Consider the following 24,710-nt stretch of genomic DNA (forward strand, 5'->3'; position numbering starts at 1 on the left):
TATTCCTAAACAGTATGAGTATAATGTCTTTTTTATTAAAGGCAAAACTGTGCTGGCATTAATTTTTATTATAAACTCAGGTATTTTAAAATAATGACTCCTAAATTGCTAATTGCCATCATTTGGCTACTTAAGCAGATTTTAAAAAAAGGAACAATGAGAAAGTTTCTTTAAATGCAATGCAAAGGCAACAAAACAAGCACAGGCTAATGAATAGAGCATGCAAGTTTCTGTTACGCTCATGTCAGGTTGGACCCACTGGGACATAAAAAGATGAATTGCAACTATGTCATTCCAGAGCTGACAAAACCACAAGCAATAATATCTGCATACTCCGGGACATGTGTTTATCTTCAAGAGGTTCAAATTTAATAATAATAATAATAACAACAACAATAATAATAATAAAAAAAATAAAAATTCCTATTATTCCATAGCTTTATACAATTTTATGCCTCTTCACTAGATACCCTGGTAACTGCTGAAACCAGACAGTAGCCTACTTGGACTATCCATGCATTCCTCAGAATTCCTGTATTTCTGAAGCTATCCTAGCCTTTGGGGAGGTACAAAACACTTGGTTGTTTTTGTTGTTCCTCTTCTTGAGAAATATTTACAGCAGATCAATTAACATAGACTACTTTGTAAGAACTGAAATCAGGACATGCTACCTCCAAAAATGCTTTTGCTTTCAAATGCAGTACATAATCATTAGGACTAAAAGGCTCACAAAAATCATGGAATCCAATAGAAGAAAAGAAAAGAAACAGCATTTTCCTATTCTATTTTGTGCTTACAGGTTTGGGGGGTTTTGTAAATATAATTGTGACTACAAACAAATTGCAACTGTTTAGATGTTAATTTGATTAGTGTATAGAACCACACCGACATCTTAATAGTATCAACAGTACTCTAATTATTCAGCATTACAGTAAGTGAACCCCAAAGTGCAGTCTAACAACTTACAATGTTGGGAACCAGCCTAAAAACAGACCGCCCCAACCACCAATTTGAAAAAATAGAGATTGTGCAAGCACAGACATTGTCCTAGTGATTTAACAAAATCCATATACACAAAGAAAGAAAGAAAGAAAAAAAAAATCAATAATATTTACTTCAAAAAAAGCTCCTGCCAAAGGAGTGTCCCAAATTCTTTGGGTAGCATAGTTATAATTAGATCATTCCATACGACTGAAGTAATATTTTATCTTTAGTGCCATCAAAGTTTGCTCATTTTCTAAAATGTATTAGAATCCTGCTTAGTCATTAAAGGTCTGACTATCAATTATAAGAGGATGCAGTAGTCATCGTTGGATCTGCTTTGAGAAGGGGAATACTTATCACTTCTCTCTCCTTCTGTACATAGGATTATTCATCACGGATAGTGACAGGCCTACTTATTAAACCCATAAATTATTCCTTTCCATTTTGCTGCATTTGGATTTCACAAGAAGAACAAGATCAGTCTTGCATATTCATGCAATTCTGTGCATAAATGTGCACTTACAGGTTTAAAATATATATAAAAAGTTGGTAATTTGCATTGGTTGCATCAGTGAATCATAAAACATTATGGATTAGTATACTTTATTTCTTAACAGCTCTTTCCAGAACTGTATTCAAATTAATTGATCTTCGACAACCTACAGTTATTAAATAAAGTTACAGCTCATCAGAGCAGATACTCTGTGACGTGTACCTTCTGGAATACAAGTAACCAAATTAATATTTCCCAATGCAGCACAGTGAGGAAGCAGAAGCTTTTGAGTAATACCCAATGAGGAATTACAGAAGAGACGGAGCCAGTCTCTTCCCTGAGGCATCTGGCGAGAACACAAGAGGCAACAGGCACAAGTTGCAACAAAGGAAATTCCTACTGGATGCGAGGGTGCGGTTGAGCAGGAACAGGTACAACAGGTTGCCCAGAGAGACTGCGTAACCTCCATCCTCAGAGATCACACAGCTTGACCAAGCAAGGCCCTGACTCAGCAACCTGATCCAAGTTTGAAGTCAGCCTTGCCTCCAGTAGGAAACTGGTCAAGGAGACCTCCAGAGGTCCCTTCCAGTCCAAGTCACTGTACGATTCTATGAAATGGTGCTACCGCAAGTGTTTAGCATTTACCAGTGCTTCCAAAAGTTGGATAAACCCATCAGCTACAAGGCAAGTTCACAAAAACTACTTGTTCAAAACCAAGTACTACCTTCCTATTTTCCTGTAGTAACTTTCCAGTCTTAATAGTCTAATTAACTCTCTAAGTGACTTCATAGCCTGCGGACAGATCTGCTAACTGAACGCTCTAACAGCCTATCGTAAGGCGCTAAATTTTTCACATAGCTACATAAATGTAAACTTACTGGATTCATATGGAATTATATTAATATTCCTAGTTGTGCTGTAATCAATAACGTCTGCCCAGACATCCAGCGGAGGTGAGGGTATCGGACCACGTTCAACCCAACAACCCTCCAAGTACCTGGACTTGCAGTCCTCACGTTAGACACAACCTAAAGCCCTGCAGCAGGAAATCCTGACTCAAACAGCACAGGTTACAGGAAAGACCCAAGATCTCAGCATGGAAATTAATAAAGCATAGCTCAAGATGAAGTAAGGCTGTAACACCCCCCGTTCAGTCTGCCCAAACTGGTTTGGGCACAGCTGGTAAATGCTGGCTGGTGGTCTCACACGACGTTCACATCCATCAAATCCAGGGCCAAAGCACACAAGCCGGTCACCGCGAACAGGAGAGGGGAAGGCGAGCTGCTGGATGTGGCACCAACCACTAAACACCATAACAGAAAGTGCTTCAGAGAAACGACTTTGGACTGAAGCTGAGGGAGGGAGACCGAGGTAAACATTTCGTGGCCTTGCTCACCCACCAAAGCACACAGACAGCTGACCTCGGTCAGCACAGTCCGCTAGCCCTCGGTGGTTTAGCGATATCACAGTACCTGAAAGGCAAATACATTTTTCAGATTATACCTGAATGATTTAATACTGTATATTCTCACAGGACTCGCAGGGATTTCTATTTCTGGTCATCTACCTAACAGGAAATTTATGTCCCTACAGGCCACTTAGCACAGCTCTCTCCTTGTAGGCAACGGAGCTTCCTCCAAATACACCTTGCTACTAAATATCCTAGCCCTCTCCATGTCCATAATTCAAAAACAGAGGAATCTGACTTAGAGCAATGCTTTTCAGATTAATATTCAGTCAGAAAACTGCAAGTTTCTTTGGGGCCTACATTCAGAAATGGCCTTCCCAACTCCAGTTCCCCAGACTTCAAGGTTTCACAAGCATCCACCTCACGGAGCTGGGGCTGCAGGTTCAGACCTCAGCCGCCTTCCCCTTCTGCTTTTTGTATTTCAGAGTGGGAAGGTAGCTTAGAGCGGCAATTTCAGTAATAAAGCAGTAACCAACACTAATCTGAGATGGAAGAACCCAATACATTAGCTTCATTAGAGTTCTAGCCCAGTGAAGAATCTCCGGCTCTGACTAAAGGGTATGCTGAGAGGTTAACATGGATAACATGATCCCCATCAGCACATCTAGCAGTTATATTATCATAGTCCTACATTACCACACAAGAAACTGCCTGAAATTACAAAATAAAATTGATTCGCAAGATTTTGCTGCTTACAAGATAGTCTATAAACCAAATATTGTATTTACTGCATACTTTTGATAATCATACAGGCAAATTAGTTTTTATCACACACAATGTAAAAAAAAACCAAAATAACAACATTACAAAGCAATTAGTTAATTTATGAATTAACAATCCACTGCAGAAAAATTTTCAGAATACAGAAATGGACAAAAATATAAGGATTTGAAAGCTGAATCAAAATACAAGAAAAGCCTCCATAATTGAAAGGGTAGAAAACATTCAATGGCTTAAAAACAAAATTATCACCCTCATTTAGATCCCCAGTTTGCAAAAGATGTTTATATACCTCCCCCTTTTACCGAATTAAACATGCTTACAGCTATAGGAAAAACATGCTGATTTAAGTGCCGCTATGCTAAATGTAACTGTTTGATAAAATTCATTTCCAAAAGCAAAAAGCTCCTGGAAATGCATTTACACAACATATGCAAATATACAGGCACTCTACTGAAAATCAAAAAGGCAAATTCCCGGTTTATGCCCAGTAAACTCAGTTCCCATTATACCAGAGATCCTCTTTGCATGAAGTTCTCTTCAATATTCTTGCTTGGAGGAATCCATGCAATTGAAGTGCTTACCCACTTCAAAGAAATGTATTAACAACACTCTAGCACCACACATTTCAATTTCCAGTTATGCTTCATGCAGGCTACAAAGTTGCATACAAAATTATAACCTTTCCCATTCAAAGAAACAAAAAATCCCACATGTTTCTTGTAGCTAAAACTTGCAAGCTACTTTTTGCACCTCCACCACAATTGTGTTTCAATTTTAAACCACATTAAAATCTCAAAGCTTGAAAACATGCATTTCAAAGCAGTTGAAGACACCAAGATACTTGCACTAAGATTTAAATGCGCAGAAAAAGCCTCTCTGGATAAAAGAACACGTTAAATGAGAATAGAACAAAGAAAAATAAGAAGTATGCTGAGAGAGCGTATGTGTTAATGTAAGACACCAGAGCCCAATGTAAGCAAGCAGACAGTTTTAATATACCTCAGCATGTACTTCTTCAGTTATCTTAAATGAATTTTTGTGATTTTTTTTCTCCATAAAAGAATAATGGTTATTTTAAGTTTTCTGATATATTTGAAAATTAATACAATTATCTTGTCTGCAAATTTCAGTAAGTGCATATTTTGAGCCTTTCCTTATTATTTACTACAATAAGAAAAAAAAGGCAACACATTTCAAATGCTGTCAGTGTTTGTTTCTTGCTCTTTAAAAAATTTTAAAGTATCATGCTGACTCACAGAGCCGTCCACATTACCATGATAAAAAGGAATCCCACATTTGTTAATAACACCAGTCAGAATACATCCTATATTCCATGAAACCAAAACAATGATAAAAAAAGCAAACTTTCCAGTTTTCTCCACCAATCTTAACTTTTCGATTTTGTCTATTATCCTTTCAATTTGCTTGAATTTATCATTTAAGCCATTACTAAGAATAAGCAAAAAAACCACGTTCATTTTTATAAGCTAGAAAAAACAATTCTTTTTGGAAGGATGGCTTCCTTGAAACTGGAAAATTTTCTGGCGAGGGACTTTCTGGCATACAGTTATAGAAGACGCCACACAAATTCATGCAAAGAAGCATGAATATTGCTTACTGCTTACCACTTGATGTTCAGGGATGAGTAAAGTAGTCTCAGTGCTGTTTAGGCCCTGCCAGTGGCATCACGGGAAAAACATAATGTTGTTAGCGATGATGCAAAGGAGGCTTTAAAATAAAAGGCTATTTCAGAAGAAACAGTGTAGCTTCTGGTTTAAGTTATTGAAAAGCTGTTCTGAGTGATAGTTGGATTTTCAGTCCAGATAGTCAAAATTTAAACAAACCTCTACTTCCTCAGATGAGCTGGGTCTCTAGCCTACGCCACTGACTTTTACATGGCCCATAACGATTTCTAAATATTAATAACAACTTTTAGTAAGAGCTATACAGTATCCCTCAGCATTTCCATCATAAAAAAATAAAGCCTCAACAACTTGGCACAGATTACCATTTACAAGCTGATGAAGAACAATTTTTAACAGTACTTTTTCTTATTTTAATATCAAAAGAGAGAAAATGTACACAGCATAGACGGCTGCGCTTGCATTAAGAACAAATGTGATGCCCCTTACTTAGCTATTTTTTCAATACAAACTGAAATTATACCACGTACACTGAAGGAAAACAAATGCAAGGAGACAGATCATTAATCTCATAGTGTAGACAAGGCAAATTGGTATCAGTAATTGCAGTTGTTATGCCTAATGAGACTAGTGAGGGCTTCCCAGCTTCCAGTTATGATCCACGCCTGGCGAATCCCTACCCTGATTTCAATTGGACAAGATCTGGGTGCTTATTATTTTCCTGCACGAAGGCCCAGAGGGTGTTGCAACGTCCTCTGCCCAGACTCCACACAGAGATGACAGGAATACCAGCAGCAGAGGACTCTGCAGAGCACAGCTCTCCTACAAAGACACGTCCATAAGCTATCTGGGGTCCTGGACCACAACTGTGTGATTGCATGAGCAAAGGATTTTGAGACCACGCTGCGCTATTAGAATGAATACTGGTTTGCAATACCTAAGCTGTTTTGCAATATCTAATGCCGTTAGTCAATAGTTTCTCACACACTTCTTTTGTTTTTCTTCTGAAAACAAATCACAGGCAGGTTTAAAGAGTGCAACCAAATAGTGTGAGCGCATTATGAAAATATGGCAGTTCTCTATGGAATAAAATTAACTTTCAACAGAAGCAGAATACTAACTTCATTTCATTATTGTATCATCATTTATTGGTTTAGAGTTGTAATATTTCAAAAAGTGTATTTTCCAAAATCCAATTTTCATAAAGTACTGTATGATTTTTTTTAAATTAGAAATGAGCATTTTTCACTTTTATTACAATTTTACTTTCAATGGAAACAGGAACATGTACACACATCTTTACGTTCTTTCTTAATGATGCCATCTCTGAGTATTTGCTTATCTAAATAAGATAAAAATGTCCTTTTTGGAACTGAGTCAGATAAACAAAGACAGATCCACCTGGTTTTTGGCACGGAATCCACATGAGAAACAGTGCAAACATAAATAGCTGCACTGTGCTCTTACTCCGAGGTAGTCTGAACTGGGTTTAGCAGTTTAATCCTCACTTCATTGATGCTACTGGAAAAACCTGCGCTGTTTGTAGAGAACTAAGACCTGAGACGCTTAAGCAGAAAGTTTCTCTCCAATTATACACTGAAAATATCTGCCTTGTAAAGTACCGTACAAATTTGACATCAATGAAAGTGCAGCCTCGCTTTTCATTGCTGCCCTACGGCTCCTGACCTCTCCATTGCACGCCTGCCCCCCCGGGCCAAGCTGGTCCCCTTCCATCTGCTCTTCTTCTACCTCCATCCCGTCCTCCTCCCGCCCAAAGCTTCCCACCTCCTCCACGATTAGATGTAAATACAGGTTTTAGCCACCCGCTGGTCCTCACATGCTGCCCACACTGCTTCAACCTGAGATAAATTTTTAATACATTTAGTGAAACACTAAACTGTGCGATGAAGACACACAGCTGGCAGAGTCCTTTGTATGTTCTTATGAATTTTGTGAAATGCTTTCCTGTTAATCTAAGGAACTTACCCTGCTCTCATTACAACTGCCTGAAATTAATTAGCTCAAGTCATGGGGGTTAAATATTATAACGTTGGTGATGAAACCTTCTACTGTACATTTAAAGTGTAAGAACTCTTACAGAGACACCCCAATTTTCATTATATGCCAAAGTCTACAGACAGCACAAAGGGACACCCATCTTGATAACACGACCCCCAAAACAAGACCCAACCAGTGTTTTCAGAAACACTCAAATAGTCCAACTTTGTTCAGACAAAAACCAAGAATAAAGAAGGTTAGCAGTGGTGGCAGCAGTGCTGGGCTGGTCCTTCCTACTTCGCAATCCACCCTAAGTCTTTAATGCACTCACTCTCCCCAAAATACCCCTCAGATTGTGTTTTGTAGTTACACTTGAGAGAAGTCTTTTTGTATTTCCTTCTAGATTTTGAAACTGATTTGGTCTGTCTTCATAATATTAACAATGGTATTTTATGTTTCTCTCTACTTGAAACCCCACTGGTCTGAATTGAAAAATGAACAAGCATGAAAAGTAATGTACATTATGATGGTGTTTCTTCAGAAAAAAACAATAATCAATTCCTTTGGAACACTTGCAGCACCTGCTGCTCTCAAAAAAAAAAAATCTGTTTGCCACACCCCTAATTTTGGTAAAATGCATTGCTTTAATACATTTGATGGAGCTCTGCCAATTTACTTCTGCTAACCTGGCTTAAAGACAGCTTGTTCTCACATTTACTCAAGATCAAGTTACAATATGGAAAATCCTGATTAACAGGAATTTTTAGGGAGCATTTCACTAGTATGAAATTAACAGAAAAGGTGAAAATTTCATATACTACTGAGAAACTCAGGGTCCAGATACATAAAAAGCATACATTTTAAGTCACCTTGTACTTCTTAATTGGAACAGCAGACACAAATAGTCCTCTGTATACACCTCATACAGATGTTGATAAACTACAAATTAATGATTCAGTCTTCCACAAAATCTGTACTCATTTTACAATTATCCCACTTGAATGGCCTAAAATTTAATTCTCAGGAAATTTAATACAAATTCCAATTTTAGCTTTCTTCCAAACTTGAATTATTTAACTGCCCTTCCTTCCTCTTAAGAATAGGAACCCTATTTTGTCAGTGGGCCTCATCCTCATTTACTCTGTAATGCGAACAACCAATTATAATCACTGAACAGAAATGCACTGTGCTATCAAAACAGAATTGTGCCATTATATGTTTCTAGCGCTCTTTATTAATAAATATAAAGCACATAGGAAAAACTGATTCTCAAGTTTTATTCCATTCATTTTCCAATTTGCTTGAAAGGACTTCCAGAGGCATTTATGTATTTCTTGGAACAGGAACTCCATTAAGGCTGATTCAGGTATATTCTACATAGACACTCAATTAGGACAGTTGCCTATCCCTAACAGAAGTGGCTGTCTGTGAATTACTGATTTAACAATGACTTGAAGCAGTCCCCAATGCAACGCCTATTTGAAAATAGCCCTATCATATCCTTTTTTTTCCCCTCCTCTCCAGTCTGCTGTTTGCTGAAAACATCTCCTTGCCTCTCTGCATGACAAAGCATCTAGAAATGATTCATGCTGTAAGGCTTGTAATATGAAAAGCTGTTGAACTCCAAGCAATCTTGTTTCTTTTTTCCTTGTGGGACATTAAAAGAAGAAGAAAAATAAGGAGACTCAAGAAGAAGCAGATTTAAAAAAAAAAAAAAAAAAGAAAAAACAGGGTAAAATAGGCAAGAAGCAGTGAATTACAGCAGAAATGCAGAATCATGAAGAAGGACCAAATGCACCATTGACTGGAGACTCGATTACTTTCTGAGTCCTTGGCTTCATCCAACTTCTGCAAGTGTTGGCAGGCTTCACTACAGACCATTTTTCACCTTAGTTTTTGTTTTACTTGCACCATTCCTTATGTCCAAATCAGATAATCCTTTACAGATTGCAAAAGAAAAAAAAATACCACTGAATTACGGATAGGTAATGTTTTCTGCTTTCCATATTTGAATCTAGATTTCTTTTATTCCCTCCTCTGTTGCTAAATCAACGATAAGGCCTTAGCTTTTCCTCCCTACTGCTGAGCAGAAGCATACTGTTACTATATGTTACATTTCTTCTCCTCCAATAGAAAAGACAGCCCAAGCATAATGAAGTTGTGACCTGAATGTAAATTCGTTTAACTCTTCCCCAATGGTCTTTTTATGAATTAATTTCATTTCTGTTTTAAAATTACTTGACTTAAATTGTTCCTGCAGTTGGAAAATACGAACACTTGGAAGTCTTAAAACAAAGTTAAGTACATGGCTAAGTAATAAGAAAATTGCCAACCTATCACCAGAGTAAAATCATAAAATAGAGGAATGTGCTATCTGTCAAAACAAGAACAAAGCATGTTGACCTGAGCTCAGAACGGTCTTGGTGAAAAGAGGAGAAACCATGGCTTGTCTTTCATACTGGGATAGATGACCCTGCTCAAATCCTATGGGAATGCATCAAGGATGACAAAAGGCAGCCTAGCAAAGAACTGAGGGAAAAGAAGTTCTTCCAGTTTATAGAAAACAAAACTGAAGTTGAGACAACACATAAAGGATTAGCATCGTATGAAAAAAAGAGCAGGGCTATCTTACTGTTGGAATGAATTCATGGAAAAACTTTAAGGATAGACATATCTAGGACATTAATCACGAAGAACTAAGCCTGTCATGGCTGATGAGAGTGTCAAACTGGGTAAGAAGATTAAGAGTAACTCTGTAACTTTATGTCTGGCTAACACGTAGAAAGCAAAAATCAGATAAATGAGACTGTATTAGGGGACAGGGTAGGATAACACAAAGCACAGAAGAGTACTAGCTTAAATGTAAGCAAACATCAGATAACCAGCTGATCTGGAGAAACAAACTATCTAAAGCCAAATAAGCCATCTCTTCTTAGAGGGAGGGCAGAAAATAACAAAACAGAACACCTGGCATAAGTAAAAAACAAGAGAAATGGCAGCATGAAGTTACCAACAAGAGATTTTTGAGAGGGTAACCAGATATATTTTTCATAAGGAGACTACCTCCCAGGCAAGAAAGTGCTGAAGATCAAAGCCTCCTTTCCCACCCCATCATGAATCTTTCACCCTTCAAACAAGGTTCAAATCCCATGTCTCCACATATATGACACATGCGTTGCACCCTTTCTCCTGTGTTTCCTGCCTCTTCCTAGATCCTCAGTCATGAAGTGAATTCTTCCAAGCTTTGGTGACATAGGTCATCTCCATCTACTCAGCGGCACTCTAAAGGAACTCAGAATCAGCTTCAGACTCTGATGCTCATCATGGTATGATGATTCATAAGCTATAATTGGAGACCTATCTGCCCAGGGTTCAGTGAAGTATTTGATATGGCTGTTCATGGAAAATTTTGCTGGAGAAAAAGATTGCTACAACTCCTACAATAGATTCAGAAAGTAGCAGGGTGAACATACTAATAATTTTTAAGATGGAACTGGTAGATTTATGAAAATATTTAGATGACATGGTTGCATGTGCTAGCAAGATAAGGATCTGTGTGATCTAGGAAGCACGCCCGAGTTCTGTCTTCACATGACCACCTCCAAATTTGCCTCTTAGAGGTAGGTGAGGACATGTTTTGCTCTTAAGAAGTTCAGCAGAACAGCTACAGTTTTCCAACACTCAATTCAATAGACATCATTTCTGATGAGTGCTCATGGCCCGTATGAGACTCTACTTCGACAAAGCAACTATTTTCCGCCCAGGAGCAGAAACACTTCATATCTTCCTCTAAGCATATAATAACCACAATAAAGAAACGAGACAATAGAAATTAGAATAAAACACCAATTTCAAGAAAGCAAACTTTCAATATTCTTTTAAAATCTGTTTCTTAACTGAATAATAACCACACACCGCTATCTATTTAAGATATTGCGTACTGCACATATTAAGAAATGAGGTACTGTGAAAAAATGAATAGCTGATGATGCTTTTCATATTGCACATGTTGCAAGGAAGAAGTATTCTTATAACTTAAATCTCACTGCACTGTCAAAAAGTTCCTAGAACCAGCAATATGATACGCAGCATAAAACAAAGCGTTAGGTTTGTGCAAAAGCATTATGTTTTTCCAATTGCCAAAACATTAAATGATTGTGTGATTCTCATTTCAAGACTGATCCTGGAAACACTGTTAAGCCCACACTGTTTTCTACACTGATAAGTCTCTTGTAAGACTCGGTGAGTATCAGTGTTACATTCATGGTTTTGCTCCTTCAAAACACTAGAGGAAGAAAATGTTTACATGGATAGAAAAAGGACATGTAAGACAGTCTAGAAGAAATATTATTTTTAAAACTAATTCTATCTTTCACAGCAATGGTTCCTCTTTCTTCCTACCAGTAGTATGTTAACACCATCAGTACTGTACCTTACCTCAGAGCTGCTTGGGACTTCCGATCCTGCAGTTGAAATAGTCTCACATAAAGGTCCATTGCATTCTTCCCCTAAGGAACATTGAAAGAAAGACAGATTCACATAAATACACTCCTTATTTTAAAATATTATTGTATCTGAAAGTGGTGTGCATCTTGAAGCCACAGAACTATGAACAAGCAAAAGCAAAAGCTGGAAAATAATGCTGAGCTACATAAAACCTCCGAGAATGGTTCTGTGAAGGGGAAAAAATGCTGTGAGAGACAATATACTCAGCCTGTACTACCTGGTTGTAACCTTGCAGTCACAGACACATACTTTTAACTGTGATAAACAAAAATCTGTCAGCGTCACGTATCTTTCTTGTCTCAAATGTCTGCCAGGTTACTGTCTATGAGGGTCTCACACCCGGAGCTTTGCTGCCTCAGTTATGAAAGTTCAATTATCTCTGGAGTTGCTTGCTAGAAATTGAATTAGGTTTTTTGTTGCTAAGGGATTAATGGTGCATAACCTCAAGATTACAGAAGCCCACATAATGGAGACACAATGACAGGATCAAGAATAGTAATGTCAACTTAAATTACCAAGCTTCTTGTTGTTTAAAAAAAACAAAACAAAACCCCACAGAAAAAAAATCACCTTCATTTTAACAACAGTATTGAACTCCAGCGTGACTTTCCTGCAAATATAGTCAGTTCACCAAGGACACTGTCACTTAAATGTTAACATTATAGGGAAAAATCACATTGAGTATCTTCAGATCCCTAAATCATACTGAGATGTTGGCTGGGTTTGGGGCTCTGGAGAGCAATTCAGAGCCCCTAAGCTAGGCTCCTGCTCCAAGAAGTTTTTGTAAACAACCTTCTCTCTGCTGATTAGACAGACAGACCAGTCTCCTAAATCAGGCATCTAAATAAGTCCACCACCAATGGAAAAGGACAAGCAGTTTTGAAAACAGCTCATCACGGTCTAGAGCAGGCATCTAATAATGCTGCCTCTTTCTTCCAAAACAAAGATGCATCATGCTCCTTTCTCCATCGAGGAAGTATTGCTGGGTATAGCTTCAACTGGACAAGACTGACTAGCGCATCTTAGACTGAACCACTGTCAAGACAACTACAGTTAGATTATTCCTACCAATAAAACAAATGTACTTTTTTTTTTTGTAACCTGCAAATATTTGGTGTCAAAATTGCATCCAGGCAGGACAAACTCATTCTTTGAAAAATGTATAATAAGCTACTCAAGTAGAGCTTCAGAGCACTTTGTTTCCTCTAATTTTTTTCTGTGTCTAAATTCACTTACAGAAAATGGTCTCTGTACTTTACAACTGTACATATGATGTGATGAGAAACTGGGCAATGGTATATAATGGTATATACATATAATGAAGAAGTTTCTGAATGCTAAGACATTTAAAGTTGTTGCATGCCATTCTGCTGAAACAAACTATGCCTGCAAAATCTGTATTAGTAGATACAATTTGAACACTTAAGTTTTACTTATGCACTTGTAGAAAGGTGTTTCCATATGCTGATACAAGCGTGGAGACCAGCATTGAGCCATCTCTAAAAAGTTAGCCTGAAAGTCAATAATTTGGGATCGTTCTTCCTACCCAAATATATCATAAATGCTACAGGGACTACGCTGTAAGAGAGAACACCAAACACAGAAAAGGTTTACAGGAACGGTTTCAGCACAGCCCTGAATTCAGTTCACCTCCCAACACAGCACAAGCGCTTCAACATGCAAGAGAAACAAATGGCACATAATGGGAGAATATCGTAGCAAGAACACAGAAGCCTTGACTCAAAAACCAACAACTATCAAAAGATTCAGATTAACTTATGTGAGAAGCTGTTTCTGCAAGAACACTCCTAAGGAGAGGCTCTACCTTCATACAGGGCTGGCTCTAAGGTTATGCAAAGTCAGCAGCTGCCCAGGACAGCGACTGCTGCCTGATGAAAGAAAAGGAGCAACACCATCACACTCCGTACCTGCTCTGCCTACAGCCCTGGGATGCAGGTGCCTGCTGCAGCTTTGGCCAAAGGTAGCGAGCCCAGGGCCCAGAGGCAGAAAGCCCAAACATTTCATCACACAACCCTTCGTGGCAGGAGCAGCCTGGCACCTTGTCCCTGGAGCAGTAACATCCAATTTGCCTATGCTGCTGAGAGGACTTGGACTGATTCCACAGCCTACAACAACAGCCTTGGTGTTGTTTTTTTCTGGATTATGCTTTCTGTAGTTGTGAAAGTTTAACCTCAGGAACAAGCACGATTCAGAGTTTTACATTTTAAATGCTCTCCCCAGTACCATAGCTGATTACTTATGCAACTTGTCGAAGGAAATCCTCTTGGTATCACTGATCCAGGGGAATAAAACTGAATAACCCTAGAGCAGCACACAAGAAGGCAAAAAGAGAATGCAAAACATATATTAACTGAGAAGTATAACACACTTAATACATTCACTCTTTGAAAAACACATCAACAGGTTCCTGAGCAGGAGCAGTACAAGAAACGCACGTCCCTGTCATGTAGGAAGGTGTGAAGGAGCTGCAACCCAAAACTGCAACAAGCACCAGGAATGAAGATGCCCAATTAGTTCTTAACCAAGAGAGCTGCCCACAGATAGTGAAAAATTGACTTGCCAATCACATTGCAAAAAAGCCTGGCTCATATGTGATATCAATGACTCATATAAACTTAAGTCCGATTTCCAAGGGGCTCTCAGCAGAAAAAGAAGGAGAGGGGACACACAAAAGGGAGGAAGGCATAATGCCAGTTAGTACAATACCTTCTGACCACGATGGCTTGAACTTGGTGAGAACCGCATTGTCATCTTTAAAAGGAAAGAACACTTCAGTAAGAACCAGAAGTAAAATCCACTTTTAACATGAACCCATTTAATAACTCTCTTCTATCCTTTACAACACAGCCACTGTATCAACAAAAGAATAAAGCCCTGGAAACCAGAGACTGAGACCCAGGCAGAATGCATGGAGCAGGTTCCTCTTGAAACACCAGCATTGACCTTTTTGTCCAGGCACCTTATTCAGCAACACAAACAAGGATGCCACTTTCCCACATCAGCAGCAGGGAGGACCATAAGAGTTTCTGCTATTCAAGCAAATGCTTTTAAAATTCTTCAAGAAATTACAACTTCATATCTAAAGATGGGAGTAAAACAATAATATTCTGATAAAACCATGATATTTAAGGGAATGGCCTTGTTCTTCAACACTACGTGCTCTACTGTACGTAAAGAGATTTGCACACCAAGAACGAATGAGGACATCTACTAAACATAAATGGCCCTTCAGTACAAAATTCGTTTGTACAAATTGCAGTCACTCCTTGCAAATTTTTTGTTCAAAATAAACTCCAGAATGACGCTACAACTATCAAAACTCATTAAAATCATTTCAGACATATATAATTTTAATATTTATTCAAAACATTTGCCTTTCATGGGCATGCACATATCCTAGATGAAGAAATGCCTCTTTCCCAGTGTAACCGTTGTCTCCAACAGCCTTACAGTTCTGCGCACCGCTATTTGTAACTCCTTAAACACATGTGTCTTAGGAGTTTGCACTTTATTGGAAATAAGTAAGCTTCACACGGCCTGTAATTTTGCAGCATTAACATACACTGTCCCAAACTACACCCTACCGCAGGGCAACCTACTTATAAACTTTTGGTATGCCACGCCTAAGAATTACAGACCACTTCTATTTCAATTACAGACCCAGATGATTGGATCAACAGTAATTCAAAACAGCTCACAGAAATCAACATTCAGAACTGAAGACTGGAGAATATAATCAAGACTGATTTCGCCTCTTAAAATGTAAGTAGTTTACCCCACAAAAAAATGTACTTCTATTAGTGCAATCTTATGATTTTTGTAACAAGCATGAAAAATGGCTTCTTGTGTAATGAAATGATTAGTCATTGTACAACAGTTTAACTTTGTTACAGTGCCTGAATCGCTTTCTTCTACATGACAAAACTGATTATTTAGGAAAAGATAAAAGGAATTGAACCCCACATCTGGACCCACTGGTTAAAAGAAGTGCTTTAATATGATTAATTAATTTCAGGAATCAAAAAATCGTCCTTCAAAACTTTCCTATTCATTCCATGATGAAAGACAAAAACCCTTAGTGGTCTAGACACCAACATGCTCACAATTTCTCAAAGATGCTACTGTATCTGCAATTTACAGAATCAGCACACAAGCTATTCAAGTAGGACTGGCTGTGACATATTTAAAATCAGATAAATGGATTAGAGACCACATGCACAACCCACCTACCAATTCTCTTCAATGACTACAATGGCAATACAGACTTTATAAAATTAAAGTCACCTCCAAAAAACCAAGCAGCGCAAAATAAATTCTGTTTATTTTGACAAGTGTTTAATTTCATTTACAAAATCTCATAAAACACACGTAAATGTGTTCAGTGCTGTCGCAAAAAAGTAACGATGCCATTGTAAATCAAGACCTCCGGTAACCCCCTATTTTCTGATAGCTGGGGCAAGGTAACGAGCACCGCCCAGTGATGCCACAGGACTAGTGACGTATATCCCTCCACACGAAAAATGAGCTGCACATTCTCTGGGAGAAGGACAACCCGTCACAGGCCACGTCCTGGTCACAACAGCTGTGCCTCGACTAGGCAAATAAAAGCTCCAGGACACGGGCCCAACCACAGGACTGCTCACTCAGCTTAATTATTAGTGCACTTTGTGGAACGGCTTTTGGCTTCTAGCACTCTCCTAGACAGAGCAGAAACACACTGTGGAGGACACCACAGGCCAGGTTCTGGTCTTCAAAACGGTATGGAGAAGTCTGTCCTGCTTGGCGAAGAAGGGAGTTTAGCCATATGGATGTGGCTGGACTGTGCTACTTGTCCTTGAAGGCCAATGAAAAAAATCCTTGGCTTTTTCAGTTACTAGCACAGGCACAGCCAGGGATGCTCTAGCATCTTTAACTGTACCTAACCAGCAATTTCCCTGGAAGACGATGATCTTTATCACTTCAGCATCCTCAGTAAGCTGGGGTCTGCTGGCAGATGGGAAGAAAAAAGCTTGGCCGATGATGCTGCACTCCAGGTACAGCTGGGCACTGAGCAGCTGGTGTGGAGATGCTGCAGTCTGGCACAGTTCAGAGCAACTCTGCATCAGAAAACAGAGCAAAGGCAGGCATTTAAGTTCTCCTTTCTTCCAACTTCTATCACCCTGATTCATCTGCACCAAGTAGAGCTCTCGGTAGATGTGTTTCTACCAGTAAAAATGTTAACATATTAGGTGCTTCTAAAGCCAAATGGCAGCTGAATAGACATTTTTAGGGATCAAAATTTTAATTTTGCTACTAAAACTAGAAAATCATTTGCACTTGCACGCTTAAGACCGAGCTATGCTAAAGGCAAAGTCAGAGCCAGGATGCCCGGGCAGATGTTGATAAACTGTTTATTATTTAGCAGCAGTAAGACAGTATTACTACTGGTCCTGTTATTACTTTCAGTATTGTGTCCAAAATACTGCTTCCATTTATTTCCATGATTTTCTTAGACACAGTAACAGCATCCTTTTCAGTCAACAAAAACATGCAGGTAAAAAGAGCTTTCAGACCTGTCATACTGTTCCGTATACGTCTCACACCTTTGGCATATCAGTTTATGCACACACATATACCTAGAGCAAAATTTTGATGGTCCAGGTAAAATGAAAGAACTCAAAAACCAAACAGACAAAAATCCCAAAAACAAAACCAAAAAAACACCCCCCCCCCAAAAAAAACCCCCAAACCTGAAACTTATGGTGCAGTTGTTACAAGGTAGCTACTTTGTACTACAAAGAAAATTCCTAATATTCATCCTTACAAAGCAATGAAAGAAAATTTTATTCCTAGATGTCTTGAAGTTAGAATCTTACTAAAGTCCTGCCATTATTCAATAACTGGCCTGCCTGACAAAAAAGAGAAACTGATTTAAAACATGACTATTTATCACTAAATCAAGGTGGTATTTATAGTACTGTGTCCTTTGCTCCCAAAAGATCACCATGGGATTCCTGCTGTAGTGGGACCTACTCTGACCAGTTTCCATCTTTGATAAGGAGTCTGATTCAGCACTTAGTCACTAACAAAAATGCACAGTGGACAAAGACCTCTCCAAAATAAGGTCACTCATTCCAAGCAAGCTTCATAATGACTGCTGTAAGTGTTTCCATAGCTTTAAAATGACTTATTAACTAAAACATAGCTTTAAAATGACTTATTAACTAAATTTATTTGTATATGGACCATATCCTCCCAGAGCTGGATGACCGAGTTGTCTAGGGGAACTAAGGACCCACCTAGTATGCTGGCTCCCGAGCAAGTAAAGTAAGTGTTATGACTTCACCTGGCATGGTCTGAAGAGTAATAACTGCACTGCTGAGCCAAAGATTCAATCTCAAGATTATGTTTGAAGTGGTGGTTTTTGCACACTCAGAGCTGCTCCTAAAAATTTAAAACTATTTCTTAACAATGAAAACATCAAATTCTCAGTAAATCCAAGAAAGTTTATTGGGAACACTTTAAGAGAATTTTATGATTAAAAAAAAAAAGATTGCATTCAAGTATAGGCTGCTTCACGGACATATTTCTTTTCAGCATGTGTTTTATTATTAAACAAGCGATTCCAGAGAACAGGGATTTATCAACACATAAGAAGTAAAAGAATAAATAACTATTTTATATAGGCATAAATATATGGAAGAGAAATCTGTTCCTAACAATAACAAAATCTCATTTAGCATTTGGAAAAGACATGAAGTCCTCAGTTCTAATCTCTAGTATAGTAAATGAGTATTTTAAATCAGAACTTGAGGTTTACTCTCAGCTGCCTTCCATTTAAAGAACCATAAAAACTCTCCTTTTGATTAAAAGGCACTGGGCTAAAAAAAAAAAGAAAAAAAACCCAAAAGCCAAAACGGGGGGGGGGGGGGGGGGGAAGTTGTGTAAATCCATTTTTAGCAAAAACCCACAAGCATAATGTTGCAACAGAGAACTTGAATGGCATTTTAATGTGGTTAAAGCAGTAACCATTACCGTATTGTATGTACCAGCACGGACAAGACTTAAAGCATGCTGTGAGCACTGAAGTTAGCACTTATACCTTTCAGGTATCATCATTTTCCAGAATGACATGTGCAAACTGATTAATAGGTTCAAATGCAATTAAAAAAAAGAAAGCCCAGACCAGCGATAGCTGGATAAAGTCAGGTATTTTTAAATTGCGTAGCATTTGGATGCATGTAAGTAAGTAAGGGGGAATAGGATGGCAAACAAACCTCAGAAGAGCAGGGTGGTAAAATAACCAGACTGCAGAAGTCCCGACAACTCATAAAGCACTATGGCTGTGCTTGCTTGCACTTAGACTATTTATATGTGCAGGGCCAGATTTCATCGGCACTATCTGACTGCAGAGGCAGACAAACAGCTCAGGCAATGGCCTTGCACATATATGAAAGTGTCAGATGCTCTCACATCTCCTTCAAGAAGAGATGAAGTAAGGGGAACCATGCTATTGCTTTTCATCACAGCCCAAGGGAATTACAAGCACTTCAAAAAGTGTTAGGTATAGACTTGCTTCCCTAGTGTTTCCAGAGATACACTTAAAATCTTATTGCATCTTTCATTAATGTGTTTCTCCAACTTCCACTGAAATCACTGACGTAACCCTGAAGCAACACAACCTCTGATTTCTTTCGACATTTGCAATATACAAGTTTTTAAAAGTAGCGGAGGGCCCAACATACTATTCATTCTATGGACACCCATTAAATTCCTATCCTTGTATGGGAGATCTCCCATAGATACCGTAAGAGAACAGTGATGTATGAACAGGGAACTAATGATGGGGAAATAGTGAAAAAATGGTGGGATGAGGTTTACCATAAACTAGAAACACATATAACCTGTACTTCTATTAAGAAAGTAACAAGCAATATATAAAAAACTATACCTCAAATTTACTGTCCTCTGGCAGTACTCCTTAGTTTCATGCTACCCAGAGATTTAATTTCAGATGGCCAATTTAATCCACAATTTTTTGTTCCTTCTGGTCCTCATGCTCTACCTAGTTCAATACTATTTTGGTTATGCTTCCAATGAAATGTGTCATTGGGAATTTTGCTACTGCGTCATTCACCAAGTATTTCATTTTCTCGTATTAAACATAAAAATATACCAGTATAGAATGATGTTTTACAAACGAATCCTATCAATTTTTTTCCCCTGAAGTATCAGTTTGCAAGACTTAACATTTTCTGTCCAAATTACTTTAAAGACAATGGAATAACTCTGAAGTCATATACTGACCTCAGAGAGAAACAGCCCCTATCAATCAAGAAAACAAGCAGGGCAATGGACCATGATTCCCATCACTTAAGAGTTTTTATGTAAGCACCAGTCGGTTAACAGGACTGAAGTACACAAAAGCATCCAAATTGCCAGTGGCCTCAAAACCACGCCTGCTAGTCATTACTCATTAGCATGGTGTATTTCTAGCACACTATAACTTGTGCAAACATAGGCTCTCTGATTTCCTACCTGATAGTTAAGAAAACTCCTTTGAATAACAAACCACAGGGCTCTTTCTAATTTAGGGCTAGTGCAGAAAATTAAAAGGCCAACCATCTGCATCACGAGCCCTACCCACATGGCTCGCTGCGGTGCTGCTGCTATCTTGCCAAAGGCCTCAAATTTCATATTTACCCTTGGGAGCCTGCTAACAAAGACAAGGGGGTCACTTGGGATTTCCAGTTATAAGACTGCACTTCACCCAAAGATATTCCCACTTCCTAAAAACCAGCATTTGGAACTTCACTACCTCTACTGGTCCTCACCAGTGGAGAATGGCTCTGACTGTACCAAAAACCCCAGACAAACCAACAAGATGAAATAATGAGGTGCTTATATTATACTGTTACGTGTAAATGAGTGATCCATGTGCACTGGAAAAAAAAATAATATTATTTGAAACAGTAGCCTAGAATGAAGTCTTTTAACACAAGTAACATCAAATGTTGGTCTATTCTTAATTTATTCTTAAGAGTCAGATCTGTAACAGACTCCTAACACTACAAATGCAAAAAAAAAAAAAAAAAATTAGTAAATCCCATAACCCTTTAATCTATAGGATCTATTGAAAATTCCAGATGACAACTGTGCAAACAGGACCTAAGACAATTTCTCTCCTCTTTTCTTGGGCACCAGCTACAACTAAAGCAGAAACCAATGATGAAAACAGGGGCTAAAGAGAGACTGAAGGCAGGCCTACAATGCGTGAGAACACGTGCTAGTTCTGCCTTGATGTGGTGTGAAAAGAGCGATCCAAATTTACGCATGGATGTATTCTGAATACACAGAAATAGATCCAGAAGCCTTCACTGGATTACTGCAATATGAGCAAAACTACTGGAAAACTACACTTACACACAGATTTTCACGTTACACCCCTTAGCCTAGCCAGATAGGTGAGTTAAGAATTGTATTATGTTATATTAAGAGCGGTAATTAGTGCTTACAATGCACATCAGCACAGCTGTGCAAGACATGAAGTTTCCAGCATTGGTTCAGGCGTCCTGCCTTATTCTGCACCTTTTTTTCAGCAGCAGCCAACTAGCACACCTTTTCTTGGTGTGCATCAGACTAAAGCAATGAACACCACAGGTTTAACAGCTGTAGGTTCTTGCAGGAGGCCTTTCAAATTAAAACACACATCTCTAGAGCATAATCCAAGTAACCAGGTCCCAAACTAGAATCAACTCCTCCCACACACAATGTTTAATTCATAAATAATTCCTGACATATTATTCAGCTTTCTGCAGATAGCCAATACCTCAAAATCCTTCCATAACTATAATTTCAAGAACTATCCCTACCAATACGACACAAGGATCTCCCCTCCCCTTCGTGCATTTATATACATAGGCACGTGAAAAGCTACTACCAAATATAATGAAGTTATTGCTAGATAATGAAGCACAACCTAGCAACTACACTGCTCTTCAGCTCAACCCCCAGATAACAATAAAAAACTAGTGGAAAAGTTCACTGCATTATTACCTTGCCACTTAACATCTGACACAGCAACTCTCGCCACATTTTCACATTACCTATACCTTCTTAATTCCATGTTTATATTAGGTGACTGTACTTCTCCACATGTATATACAACTCATTAATTAGTTTACAGATACTAAATATGAAGACAACCATGTTTGGTTTTCTGGTTTTTGGTGGGTTTGTGTGGGGGTTTTTTTTGGTTTGTGGTTTGTTTTCTGTTGTTTCTTTTTTTCAAAATATCTGCCAGCAGTTCTCAGCATAATTTTAAAAGCATTTTCACTAGCATCCTTATATCTTATCCTAGTTTTCCCTTGCATCATAGTAATTATTAATCATTTATACACAGATGTTAAAGTGCCCTTCCATTTTATGATAGTTATCTTATTTCTGCAAAGACTTTTCCAGAGTGCAAAGACTGGCATTTCAGCACAGCTGTCAGTTCTCAACACATGCTGCTAATGCACCTGTTAAATAAAAGCTTGAAAAGCAAAGTAACTTTGAATTTTGTTTGGAATTTGAGAAGAATTACTTAGAAAAACCTTCCAGGGTGCGACACCACACTTATAGCACAATTTCAGTGACCACCAGCAATGACTGGAAACTTTCCAGCTGTAGTTATACTTCCAAAATTTTGAATTTTACTCAGATCCAAAGCCAGATTTTTTTTTTTCTTAAAAAAAAAAAAAATCAAAAATCAAATCTCTATGCACTGGAAACCTGCCTTGCCATCAGTCCTATAAACACCTCAGAATAGGACATCACACCAGCCAGTACCTTAGCTGCAAACTTGCCTGAGAGAACACCACTCTGCCTTACACTGCAATGGGGTTTCAATTGCTTCCTCAGCATTTATGTGGCATTCACAGCCCAGAACCTCTGCCCCGTCTGGAACCAAGCCATTCCTCCAGGAACCGGCGAGAGAGAAAACCAGCTGCAGAACATTTTCTTTCATTTTTCTGAGCACAAAGGTGAAGCTGCAGACCCCTTATTAAATAGAGGCTGAACAGCATTCACCTGCGATGGGTTGGACAGTCAGTTCTCCTGAGGGAATTCAGCTCCATTGCCCAGCTCTCCGAAGCGTGGCTTAAACATCCCACATAATTGCTACTGGGTTAAGAAGGCATGCAAGAGATTTAATTCCTCCTTGGGAGCTGCTCTGCTTTGCCACTCACAGGGCTGCAGAGTGACTTAAAACCTCATATGCAGGGTCCTCATCTAAAAGCAAAGTGTTATAAGTCTGTCACCAGTCCAAGGGCAAATTATTATTTATTTTTTTTAACTGAGACAATCTCTGGATAAAATCCGTATTTAACAGCTGTGGTGGAATGAGCTTGATGTTTATTTTCTCATTAAAAACACCACAGCATGTCTACAAAAAATATATATAAGGTGATATTATGCAAGTTGTTGATCTCAGTTCCCAAAAGCAGGCTTTCCTACTACAAACTGGAGTCTTCCCTTAAAAGGAGGTTTACCTTCCCCTAACCAACCTGTATTTACACCGTGCCCCCGCAGTGACGCATCGCAGCCAGTAAAGAAATTCCACTCAGGAACTACACGTTGGTTGGCCTAAGGGAGTATTTTCTCCCCTGCCTTTTATATTCTGAGCTATGTCTAAATTTCTCGGAGCTTTTATTTTATTACTTAGGAATAATCTTTAAAAAAGCTTTCACGTTAACAAACCCTCTGCTGTAGCCCTGCAGGAACATGATATCCCATTCAGCGTTGCCACAAATAGATCAGAAATTACTACATACATTGCTTCAGTAATTAGAGACAGATGTAGTTTTGAACAGAGGCCTGTATTTTATGTTACTAGTATGAATCATAATAATTCTGATTTAATAGAATGATACTTCACATATTTAATGACAGCAGTATTTGAATGTTGAGGCATTATGAGAAGCCAACACACTGGCAGAAGTGCCGTTCCGAAGTCACACCGTCGGCTTTTCCCGATGTTTTGCTGCCTTTCCCAGAGAGAACACAAGCAAGATGACAACCAGCCTAAGTAAGCGTTTGAATTTAGATCAGTCCTAGAGCATTTCAAGTTCAAACGGGACTCCTGGAAGTTTTGGAAGGGGAGCCATGTGTACAAAGGCAGCGTATTTAAATCACAGCACGGAGCCAATTATATGTTTCCAGAAGATCCACAGTCTTGGGATATAACCCACAACACAGCTACTGTAACATTAACATTTCATGCTGGAGAAAAAATGCTGAAAGCCAGCCTAGACATAAAGAAACATTCCTAACAATATACCGTGGTCTTCTTCCTCTGATATTTACATTCCAATTTTGCAAGTTCAGTTTTCCTCATTTTTAATATTCGAGGTAAATGCCACACATCTTCCAACAGAAAGCAAAATCACACACACGAAAATGGAAGTTATTACCTCATGCGGGTGTAATTCAACAGGAAGCCAGAAAGCTTCCTTCAAGGTAGAAGTTTTGGCACACGGTCTCTAAACACAGACCCGGCAAGTTAAACTTTCTGCTGTTGGTAAGTAGTTTTTCATCCCCACAACCTGTTCCTCAGCATTCAAGTTTAATGAAAAAGACTAGTAAACCAGAATTAAATACACACGTACTATCCAAATAGGAAGACGTCTTTAAGGAAAATAAGCAGCAGATGTTTTTTCTTCTGCCTTGCTCCTGTTGACTCACACAGACCCTGCTTGTGCACGTCAGACATCTACTGCTTAAGAGGCTATCTTTTCCTTAAAAGCACAAAGCAGATGTTTAGAGCTTCGAGAAGTCCCAGTGGCAATATGTGCATACTGTTAACTTTTCTAAACCATGATTTAAGGAAGATTTTTTTTTTTTTTTAACCTTGAGA

At 38.6% G+C, this 24,710-nt stretch overlaps 1 protein-coding gene across 9 annotated transcripts in view; it reads right to left on the bottom strand.

Annotated features, from left to right (window-relative positions):
• Nucleotides 1–24,710, bottom strand: part of ANO5 (anoctamin 5) — a 61,665-nt gene that overhangs the window by 34,981 nt on the left and 1,974 nt on the right. For 3 of the 9 annotated variants that reach the window (XM_069804074.1, XM_069804076.1, XM_069804073.1), the window contains exons 2-4: nt 14,543–14,587; nt 11,747–11,817; nt 5,294–5,341 (exon numbers count right to left, since the gene is read on the bottom strand). In XM_069804074.1, coding sequence (XP_069660175.1) covers nt 5,294–5,341; nt 11,747–11,817; nt 14,543–14,587 — 164 coding nt within the window. The remainder of the gene's footprint in view (nt 1–5,293; nt 5,342–11,746; nt 11,818–14,542; nt 14,588–24,710) is intronic. The other 6 variants (XM_069804080.1, XM_069804078.1, XM_069804077.1 and 3 more) reach the window with 3 other exon arrangements.

Source organism: Haliaeetus albicilla, chromosome 16 (genome assembly GCF_947461875.1).
Source record: "Haliaeetus albicilla chromosome 16, bHalAlb1.1, whole genome shotgun sequence".
Lineage (NCBI taxonomy): Eukaryota > Metazoa > Chordata > Aves > Accipitriformes > Accipitridae > Haliaeetus > Haliaeetus albicilla.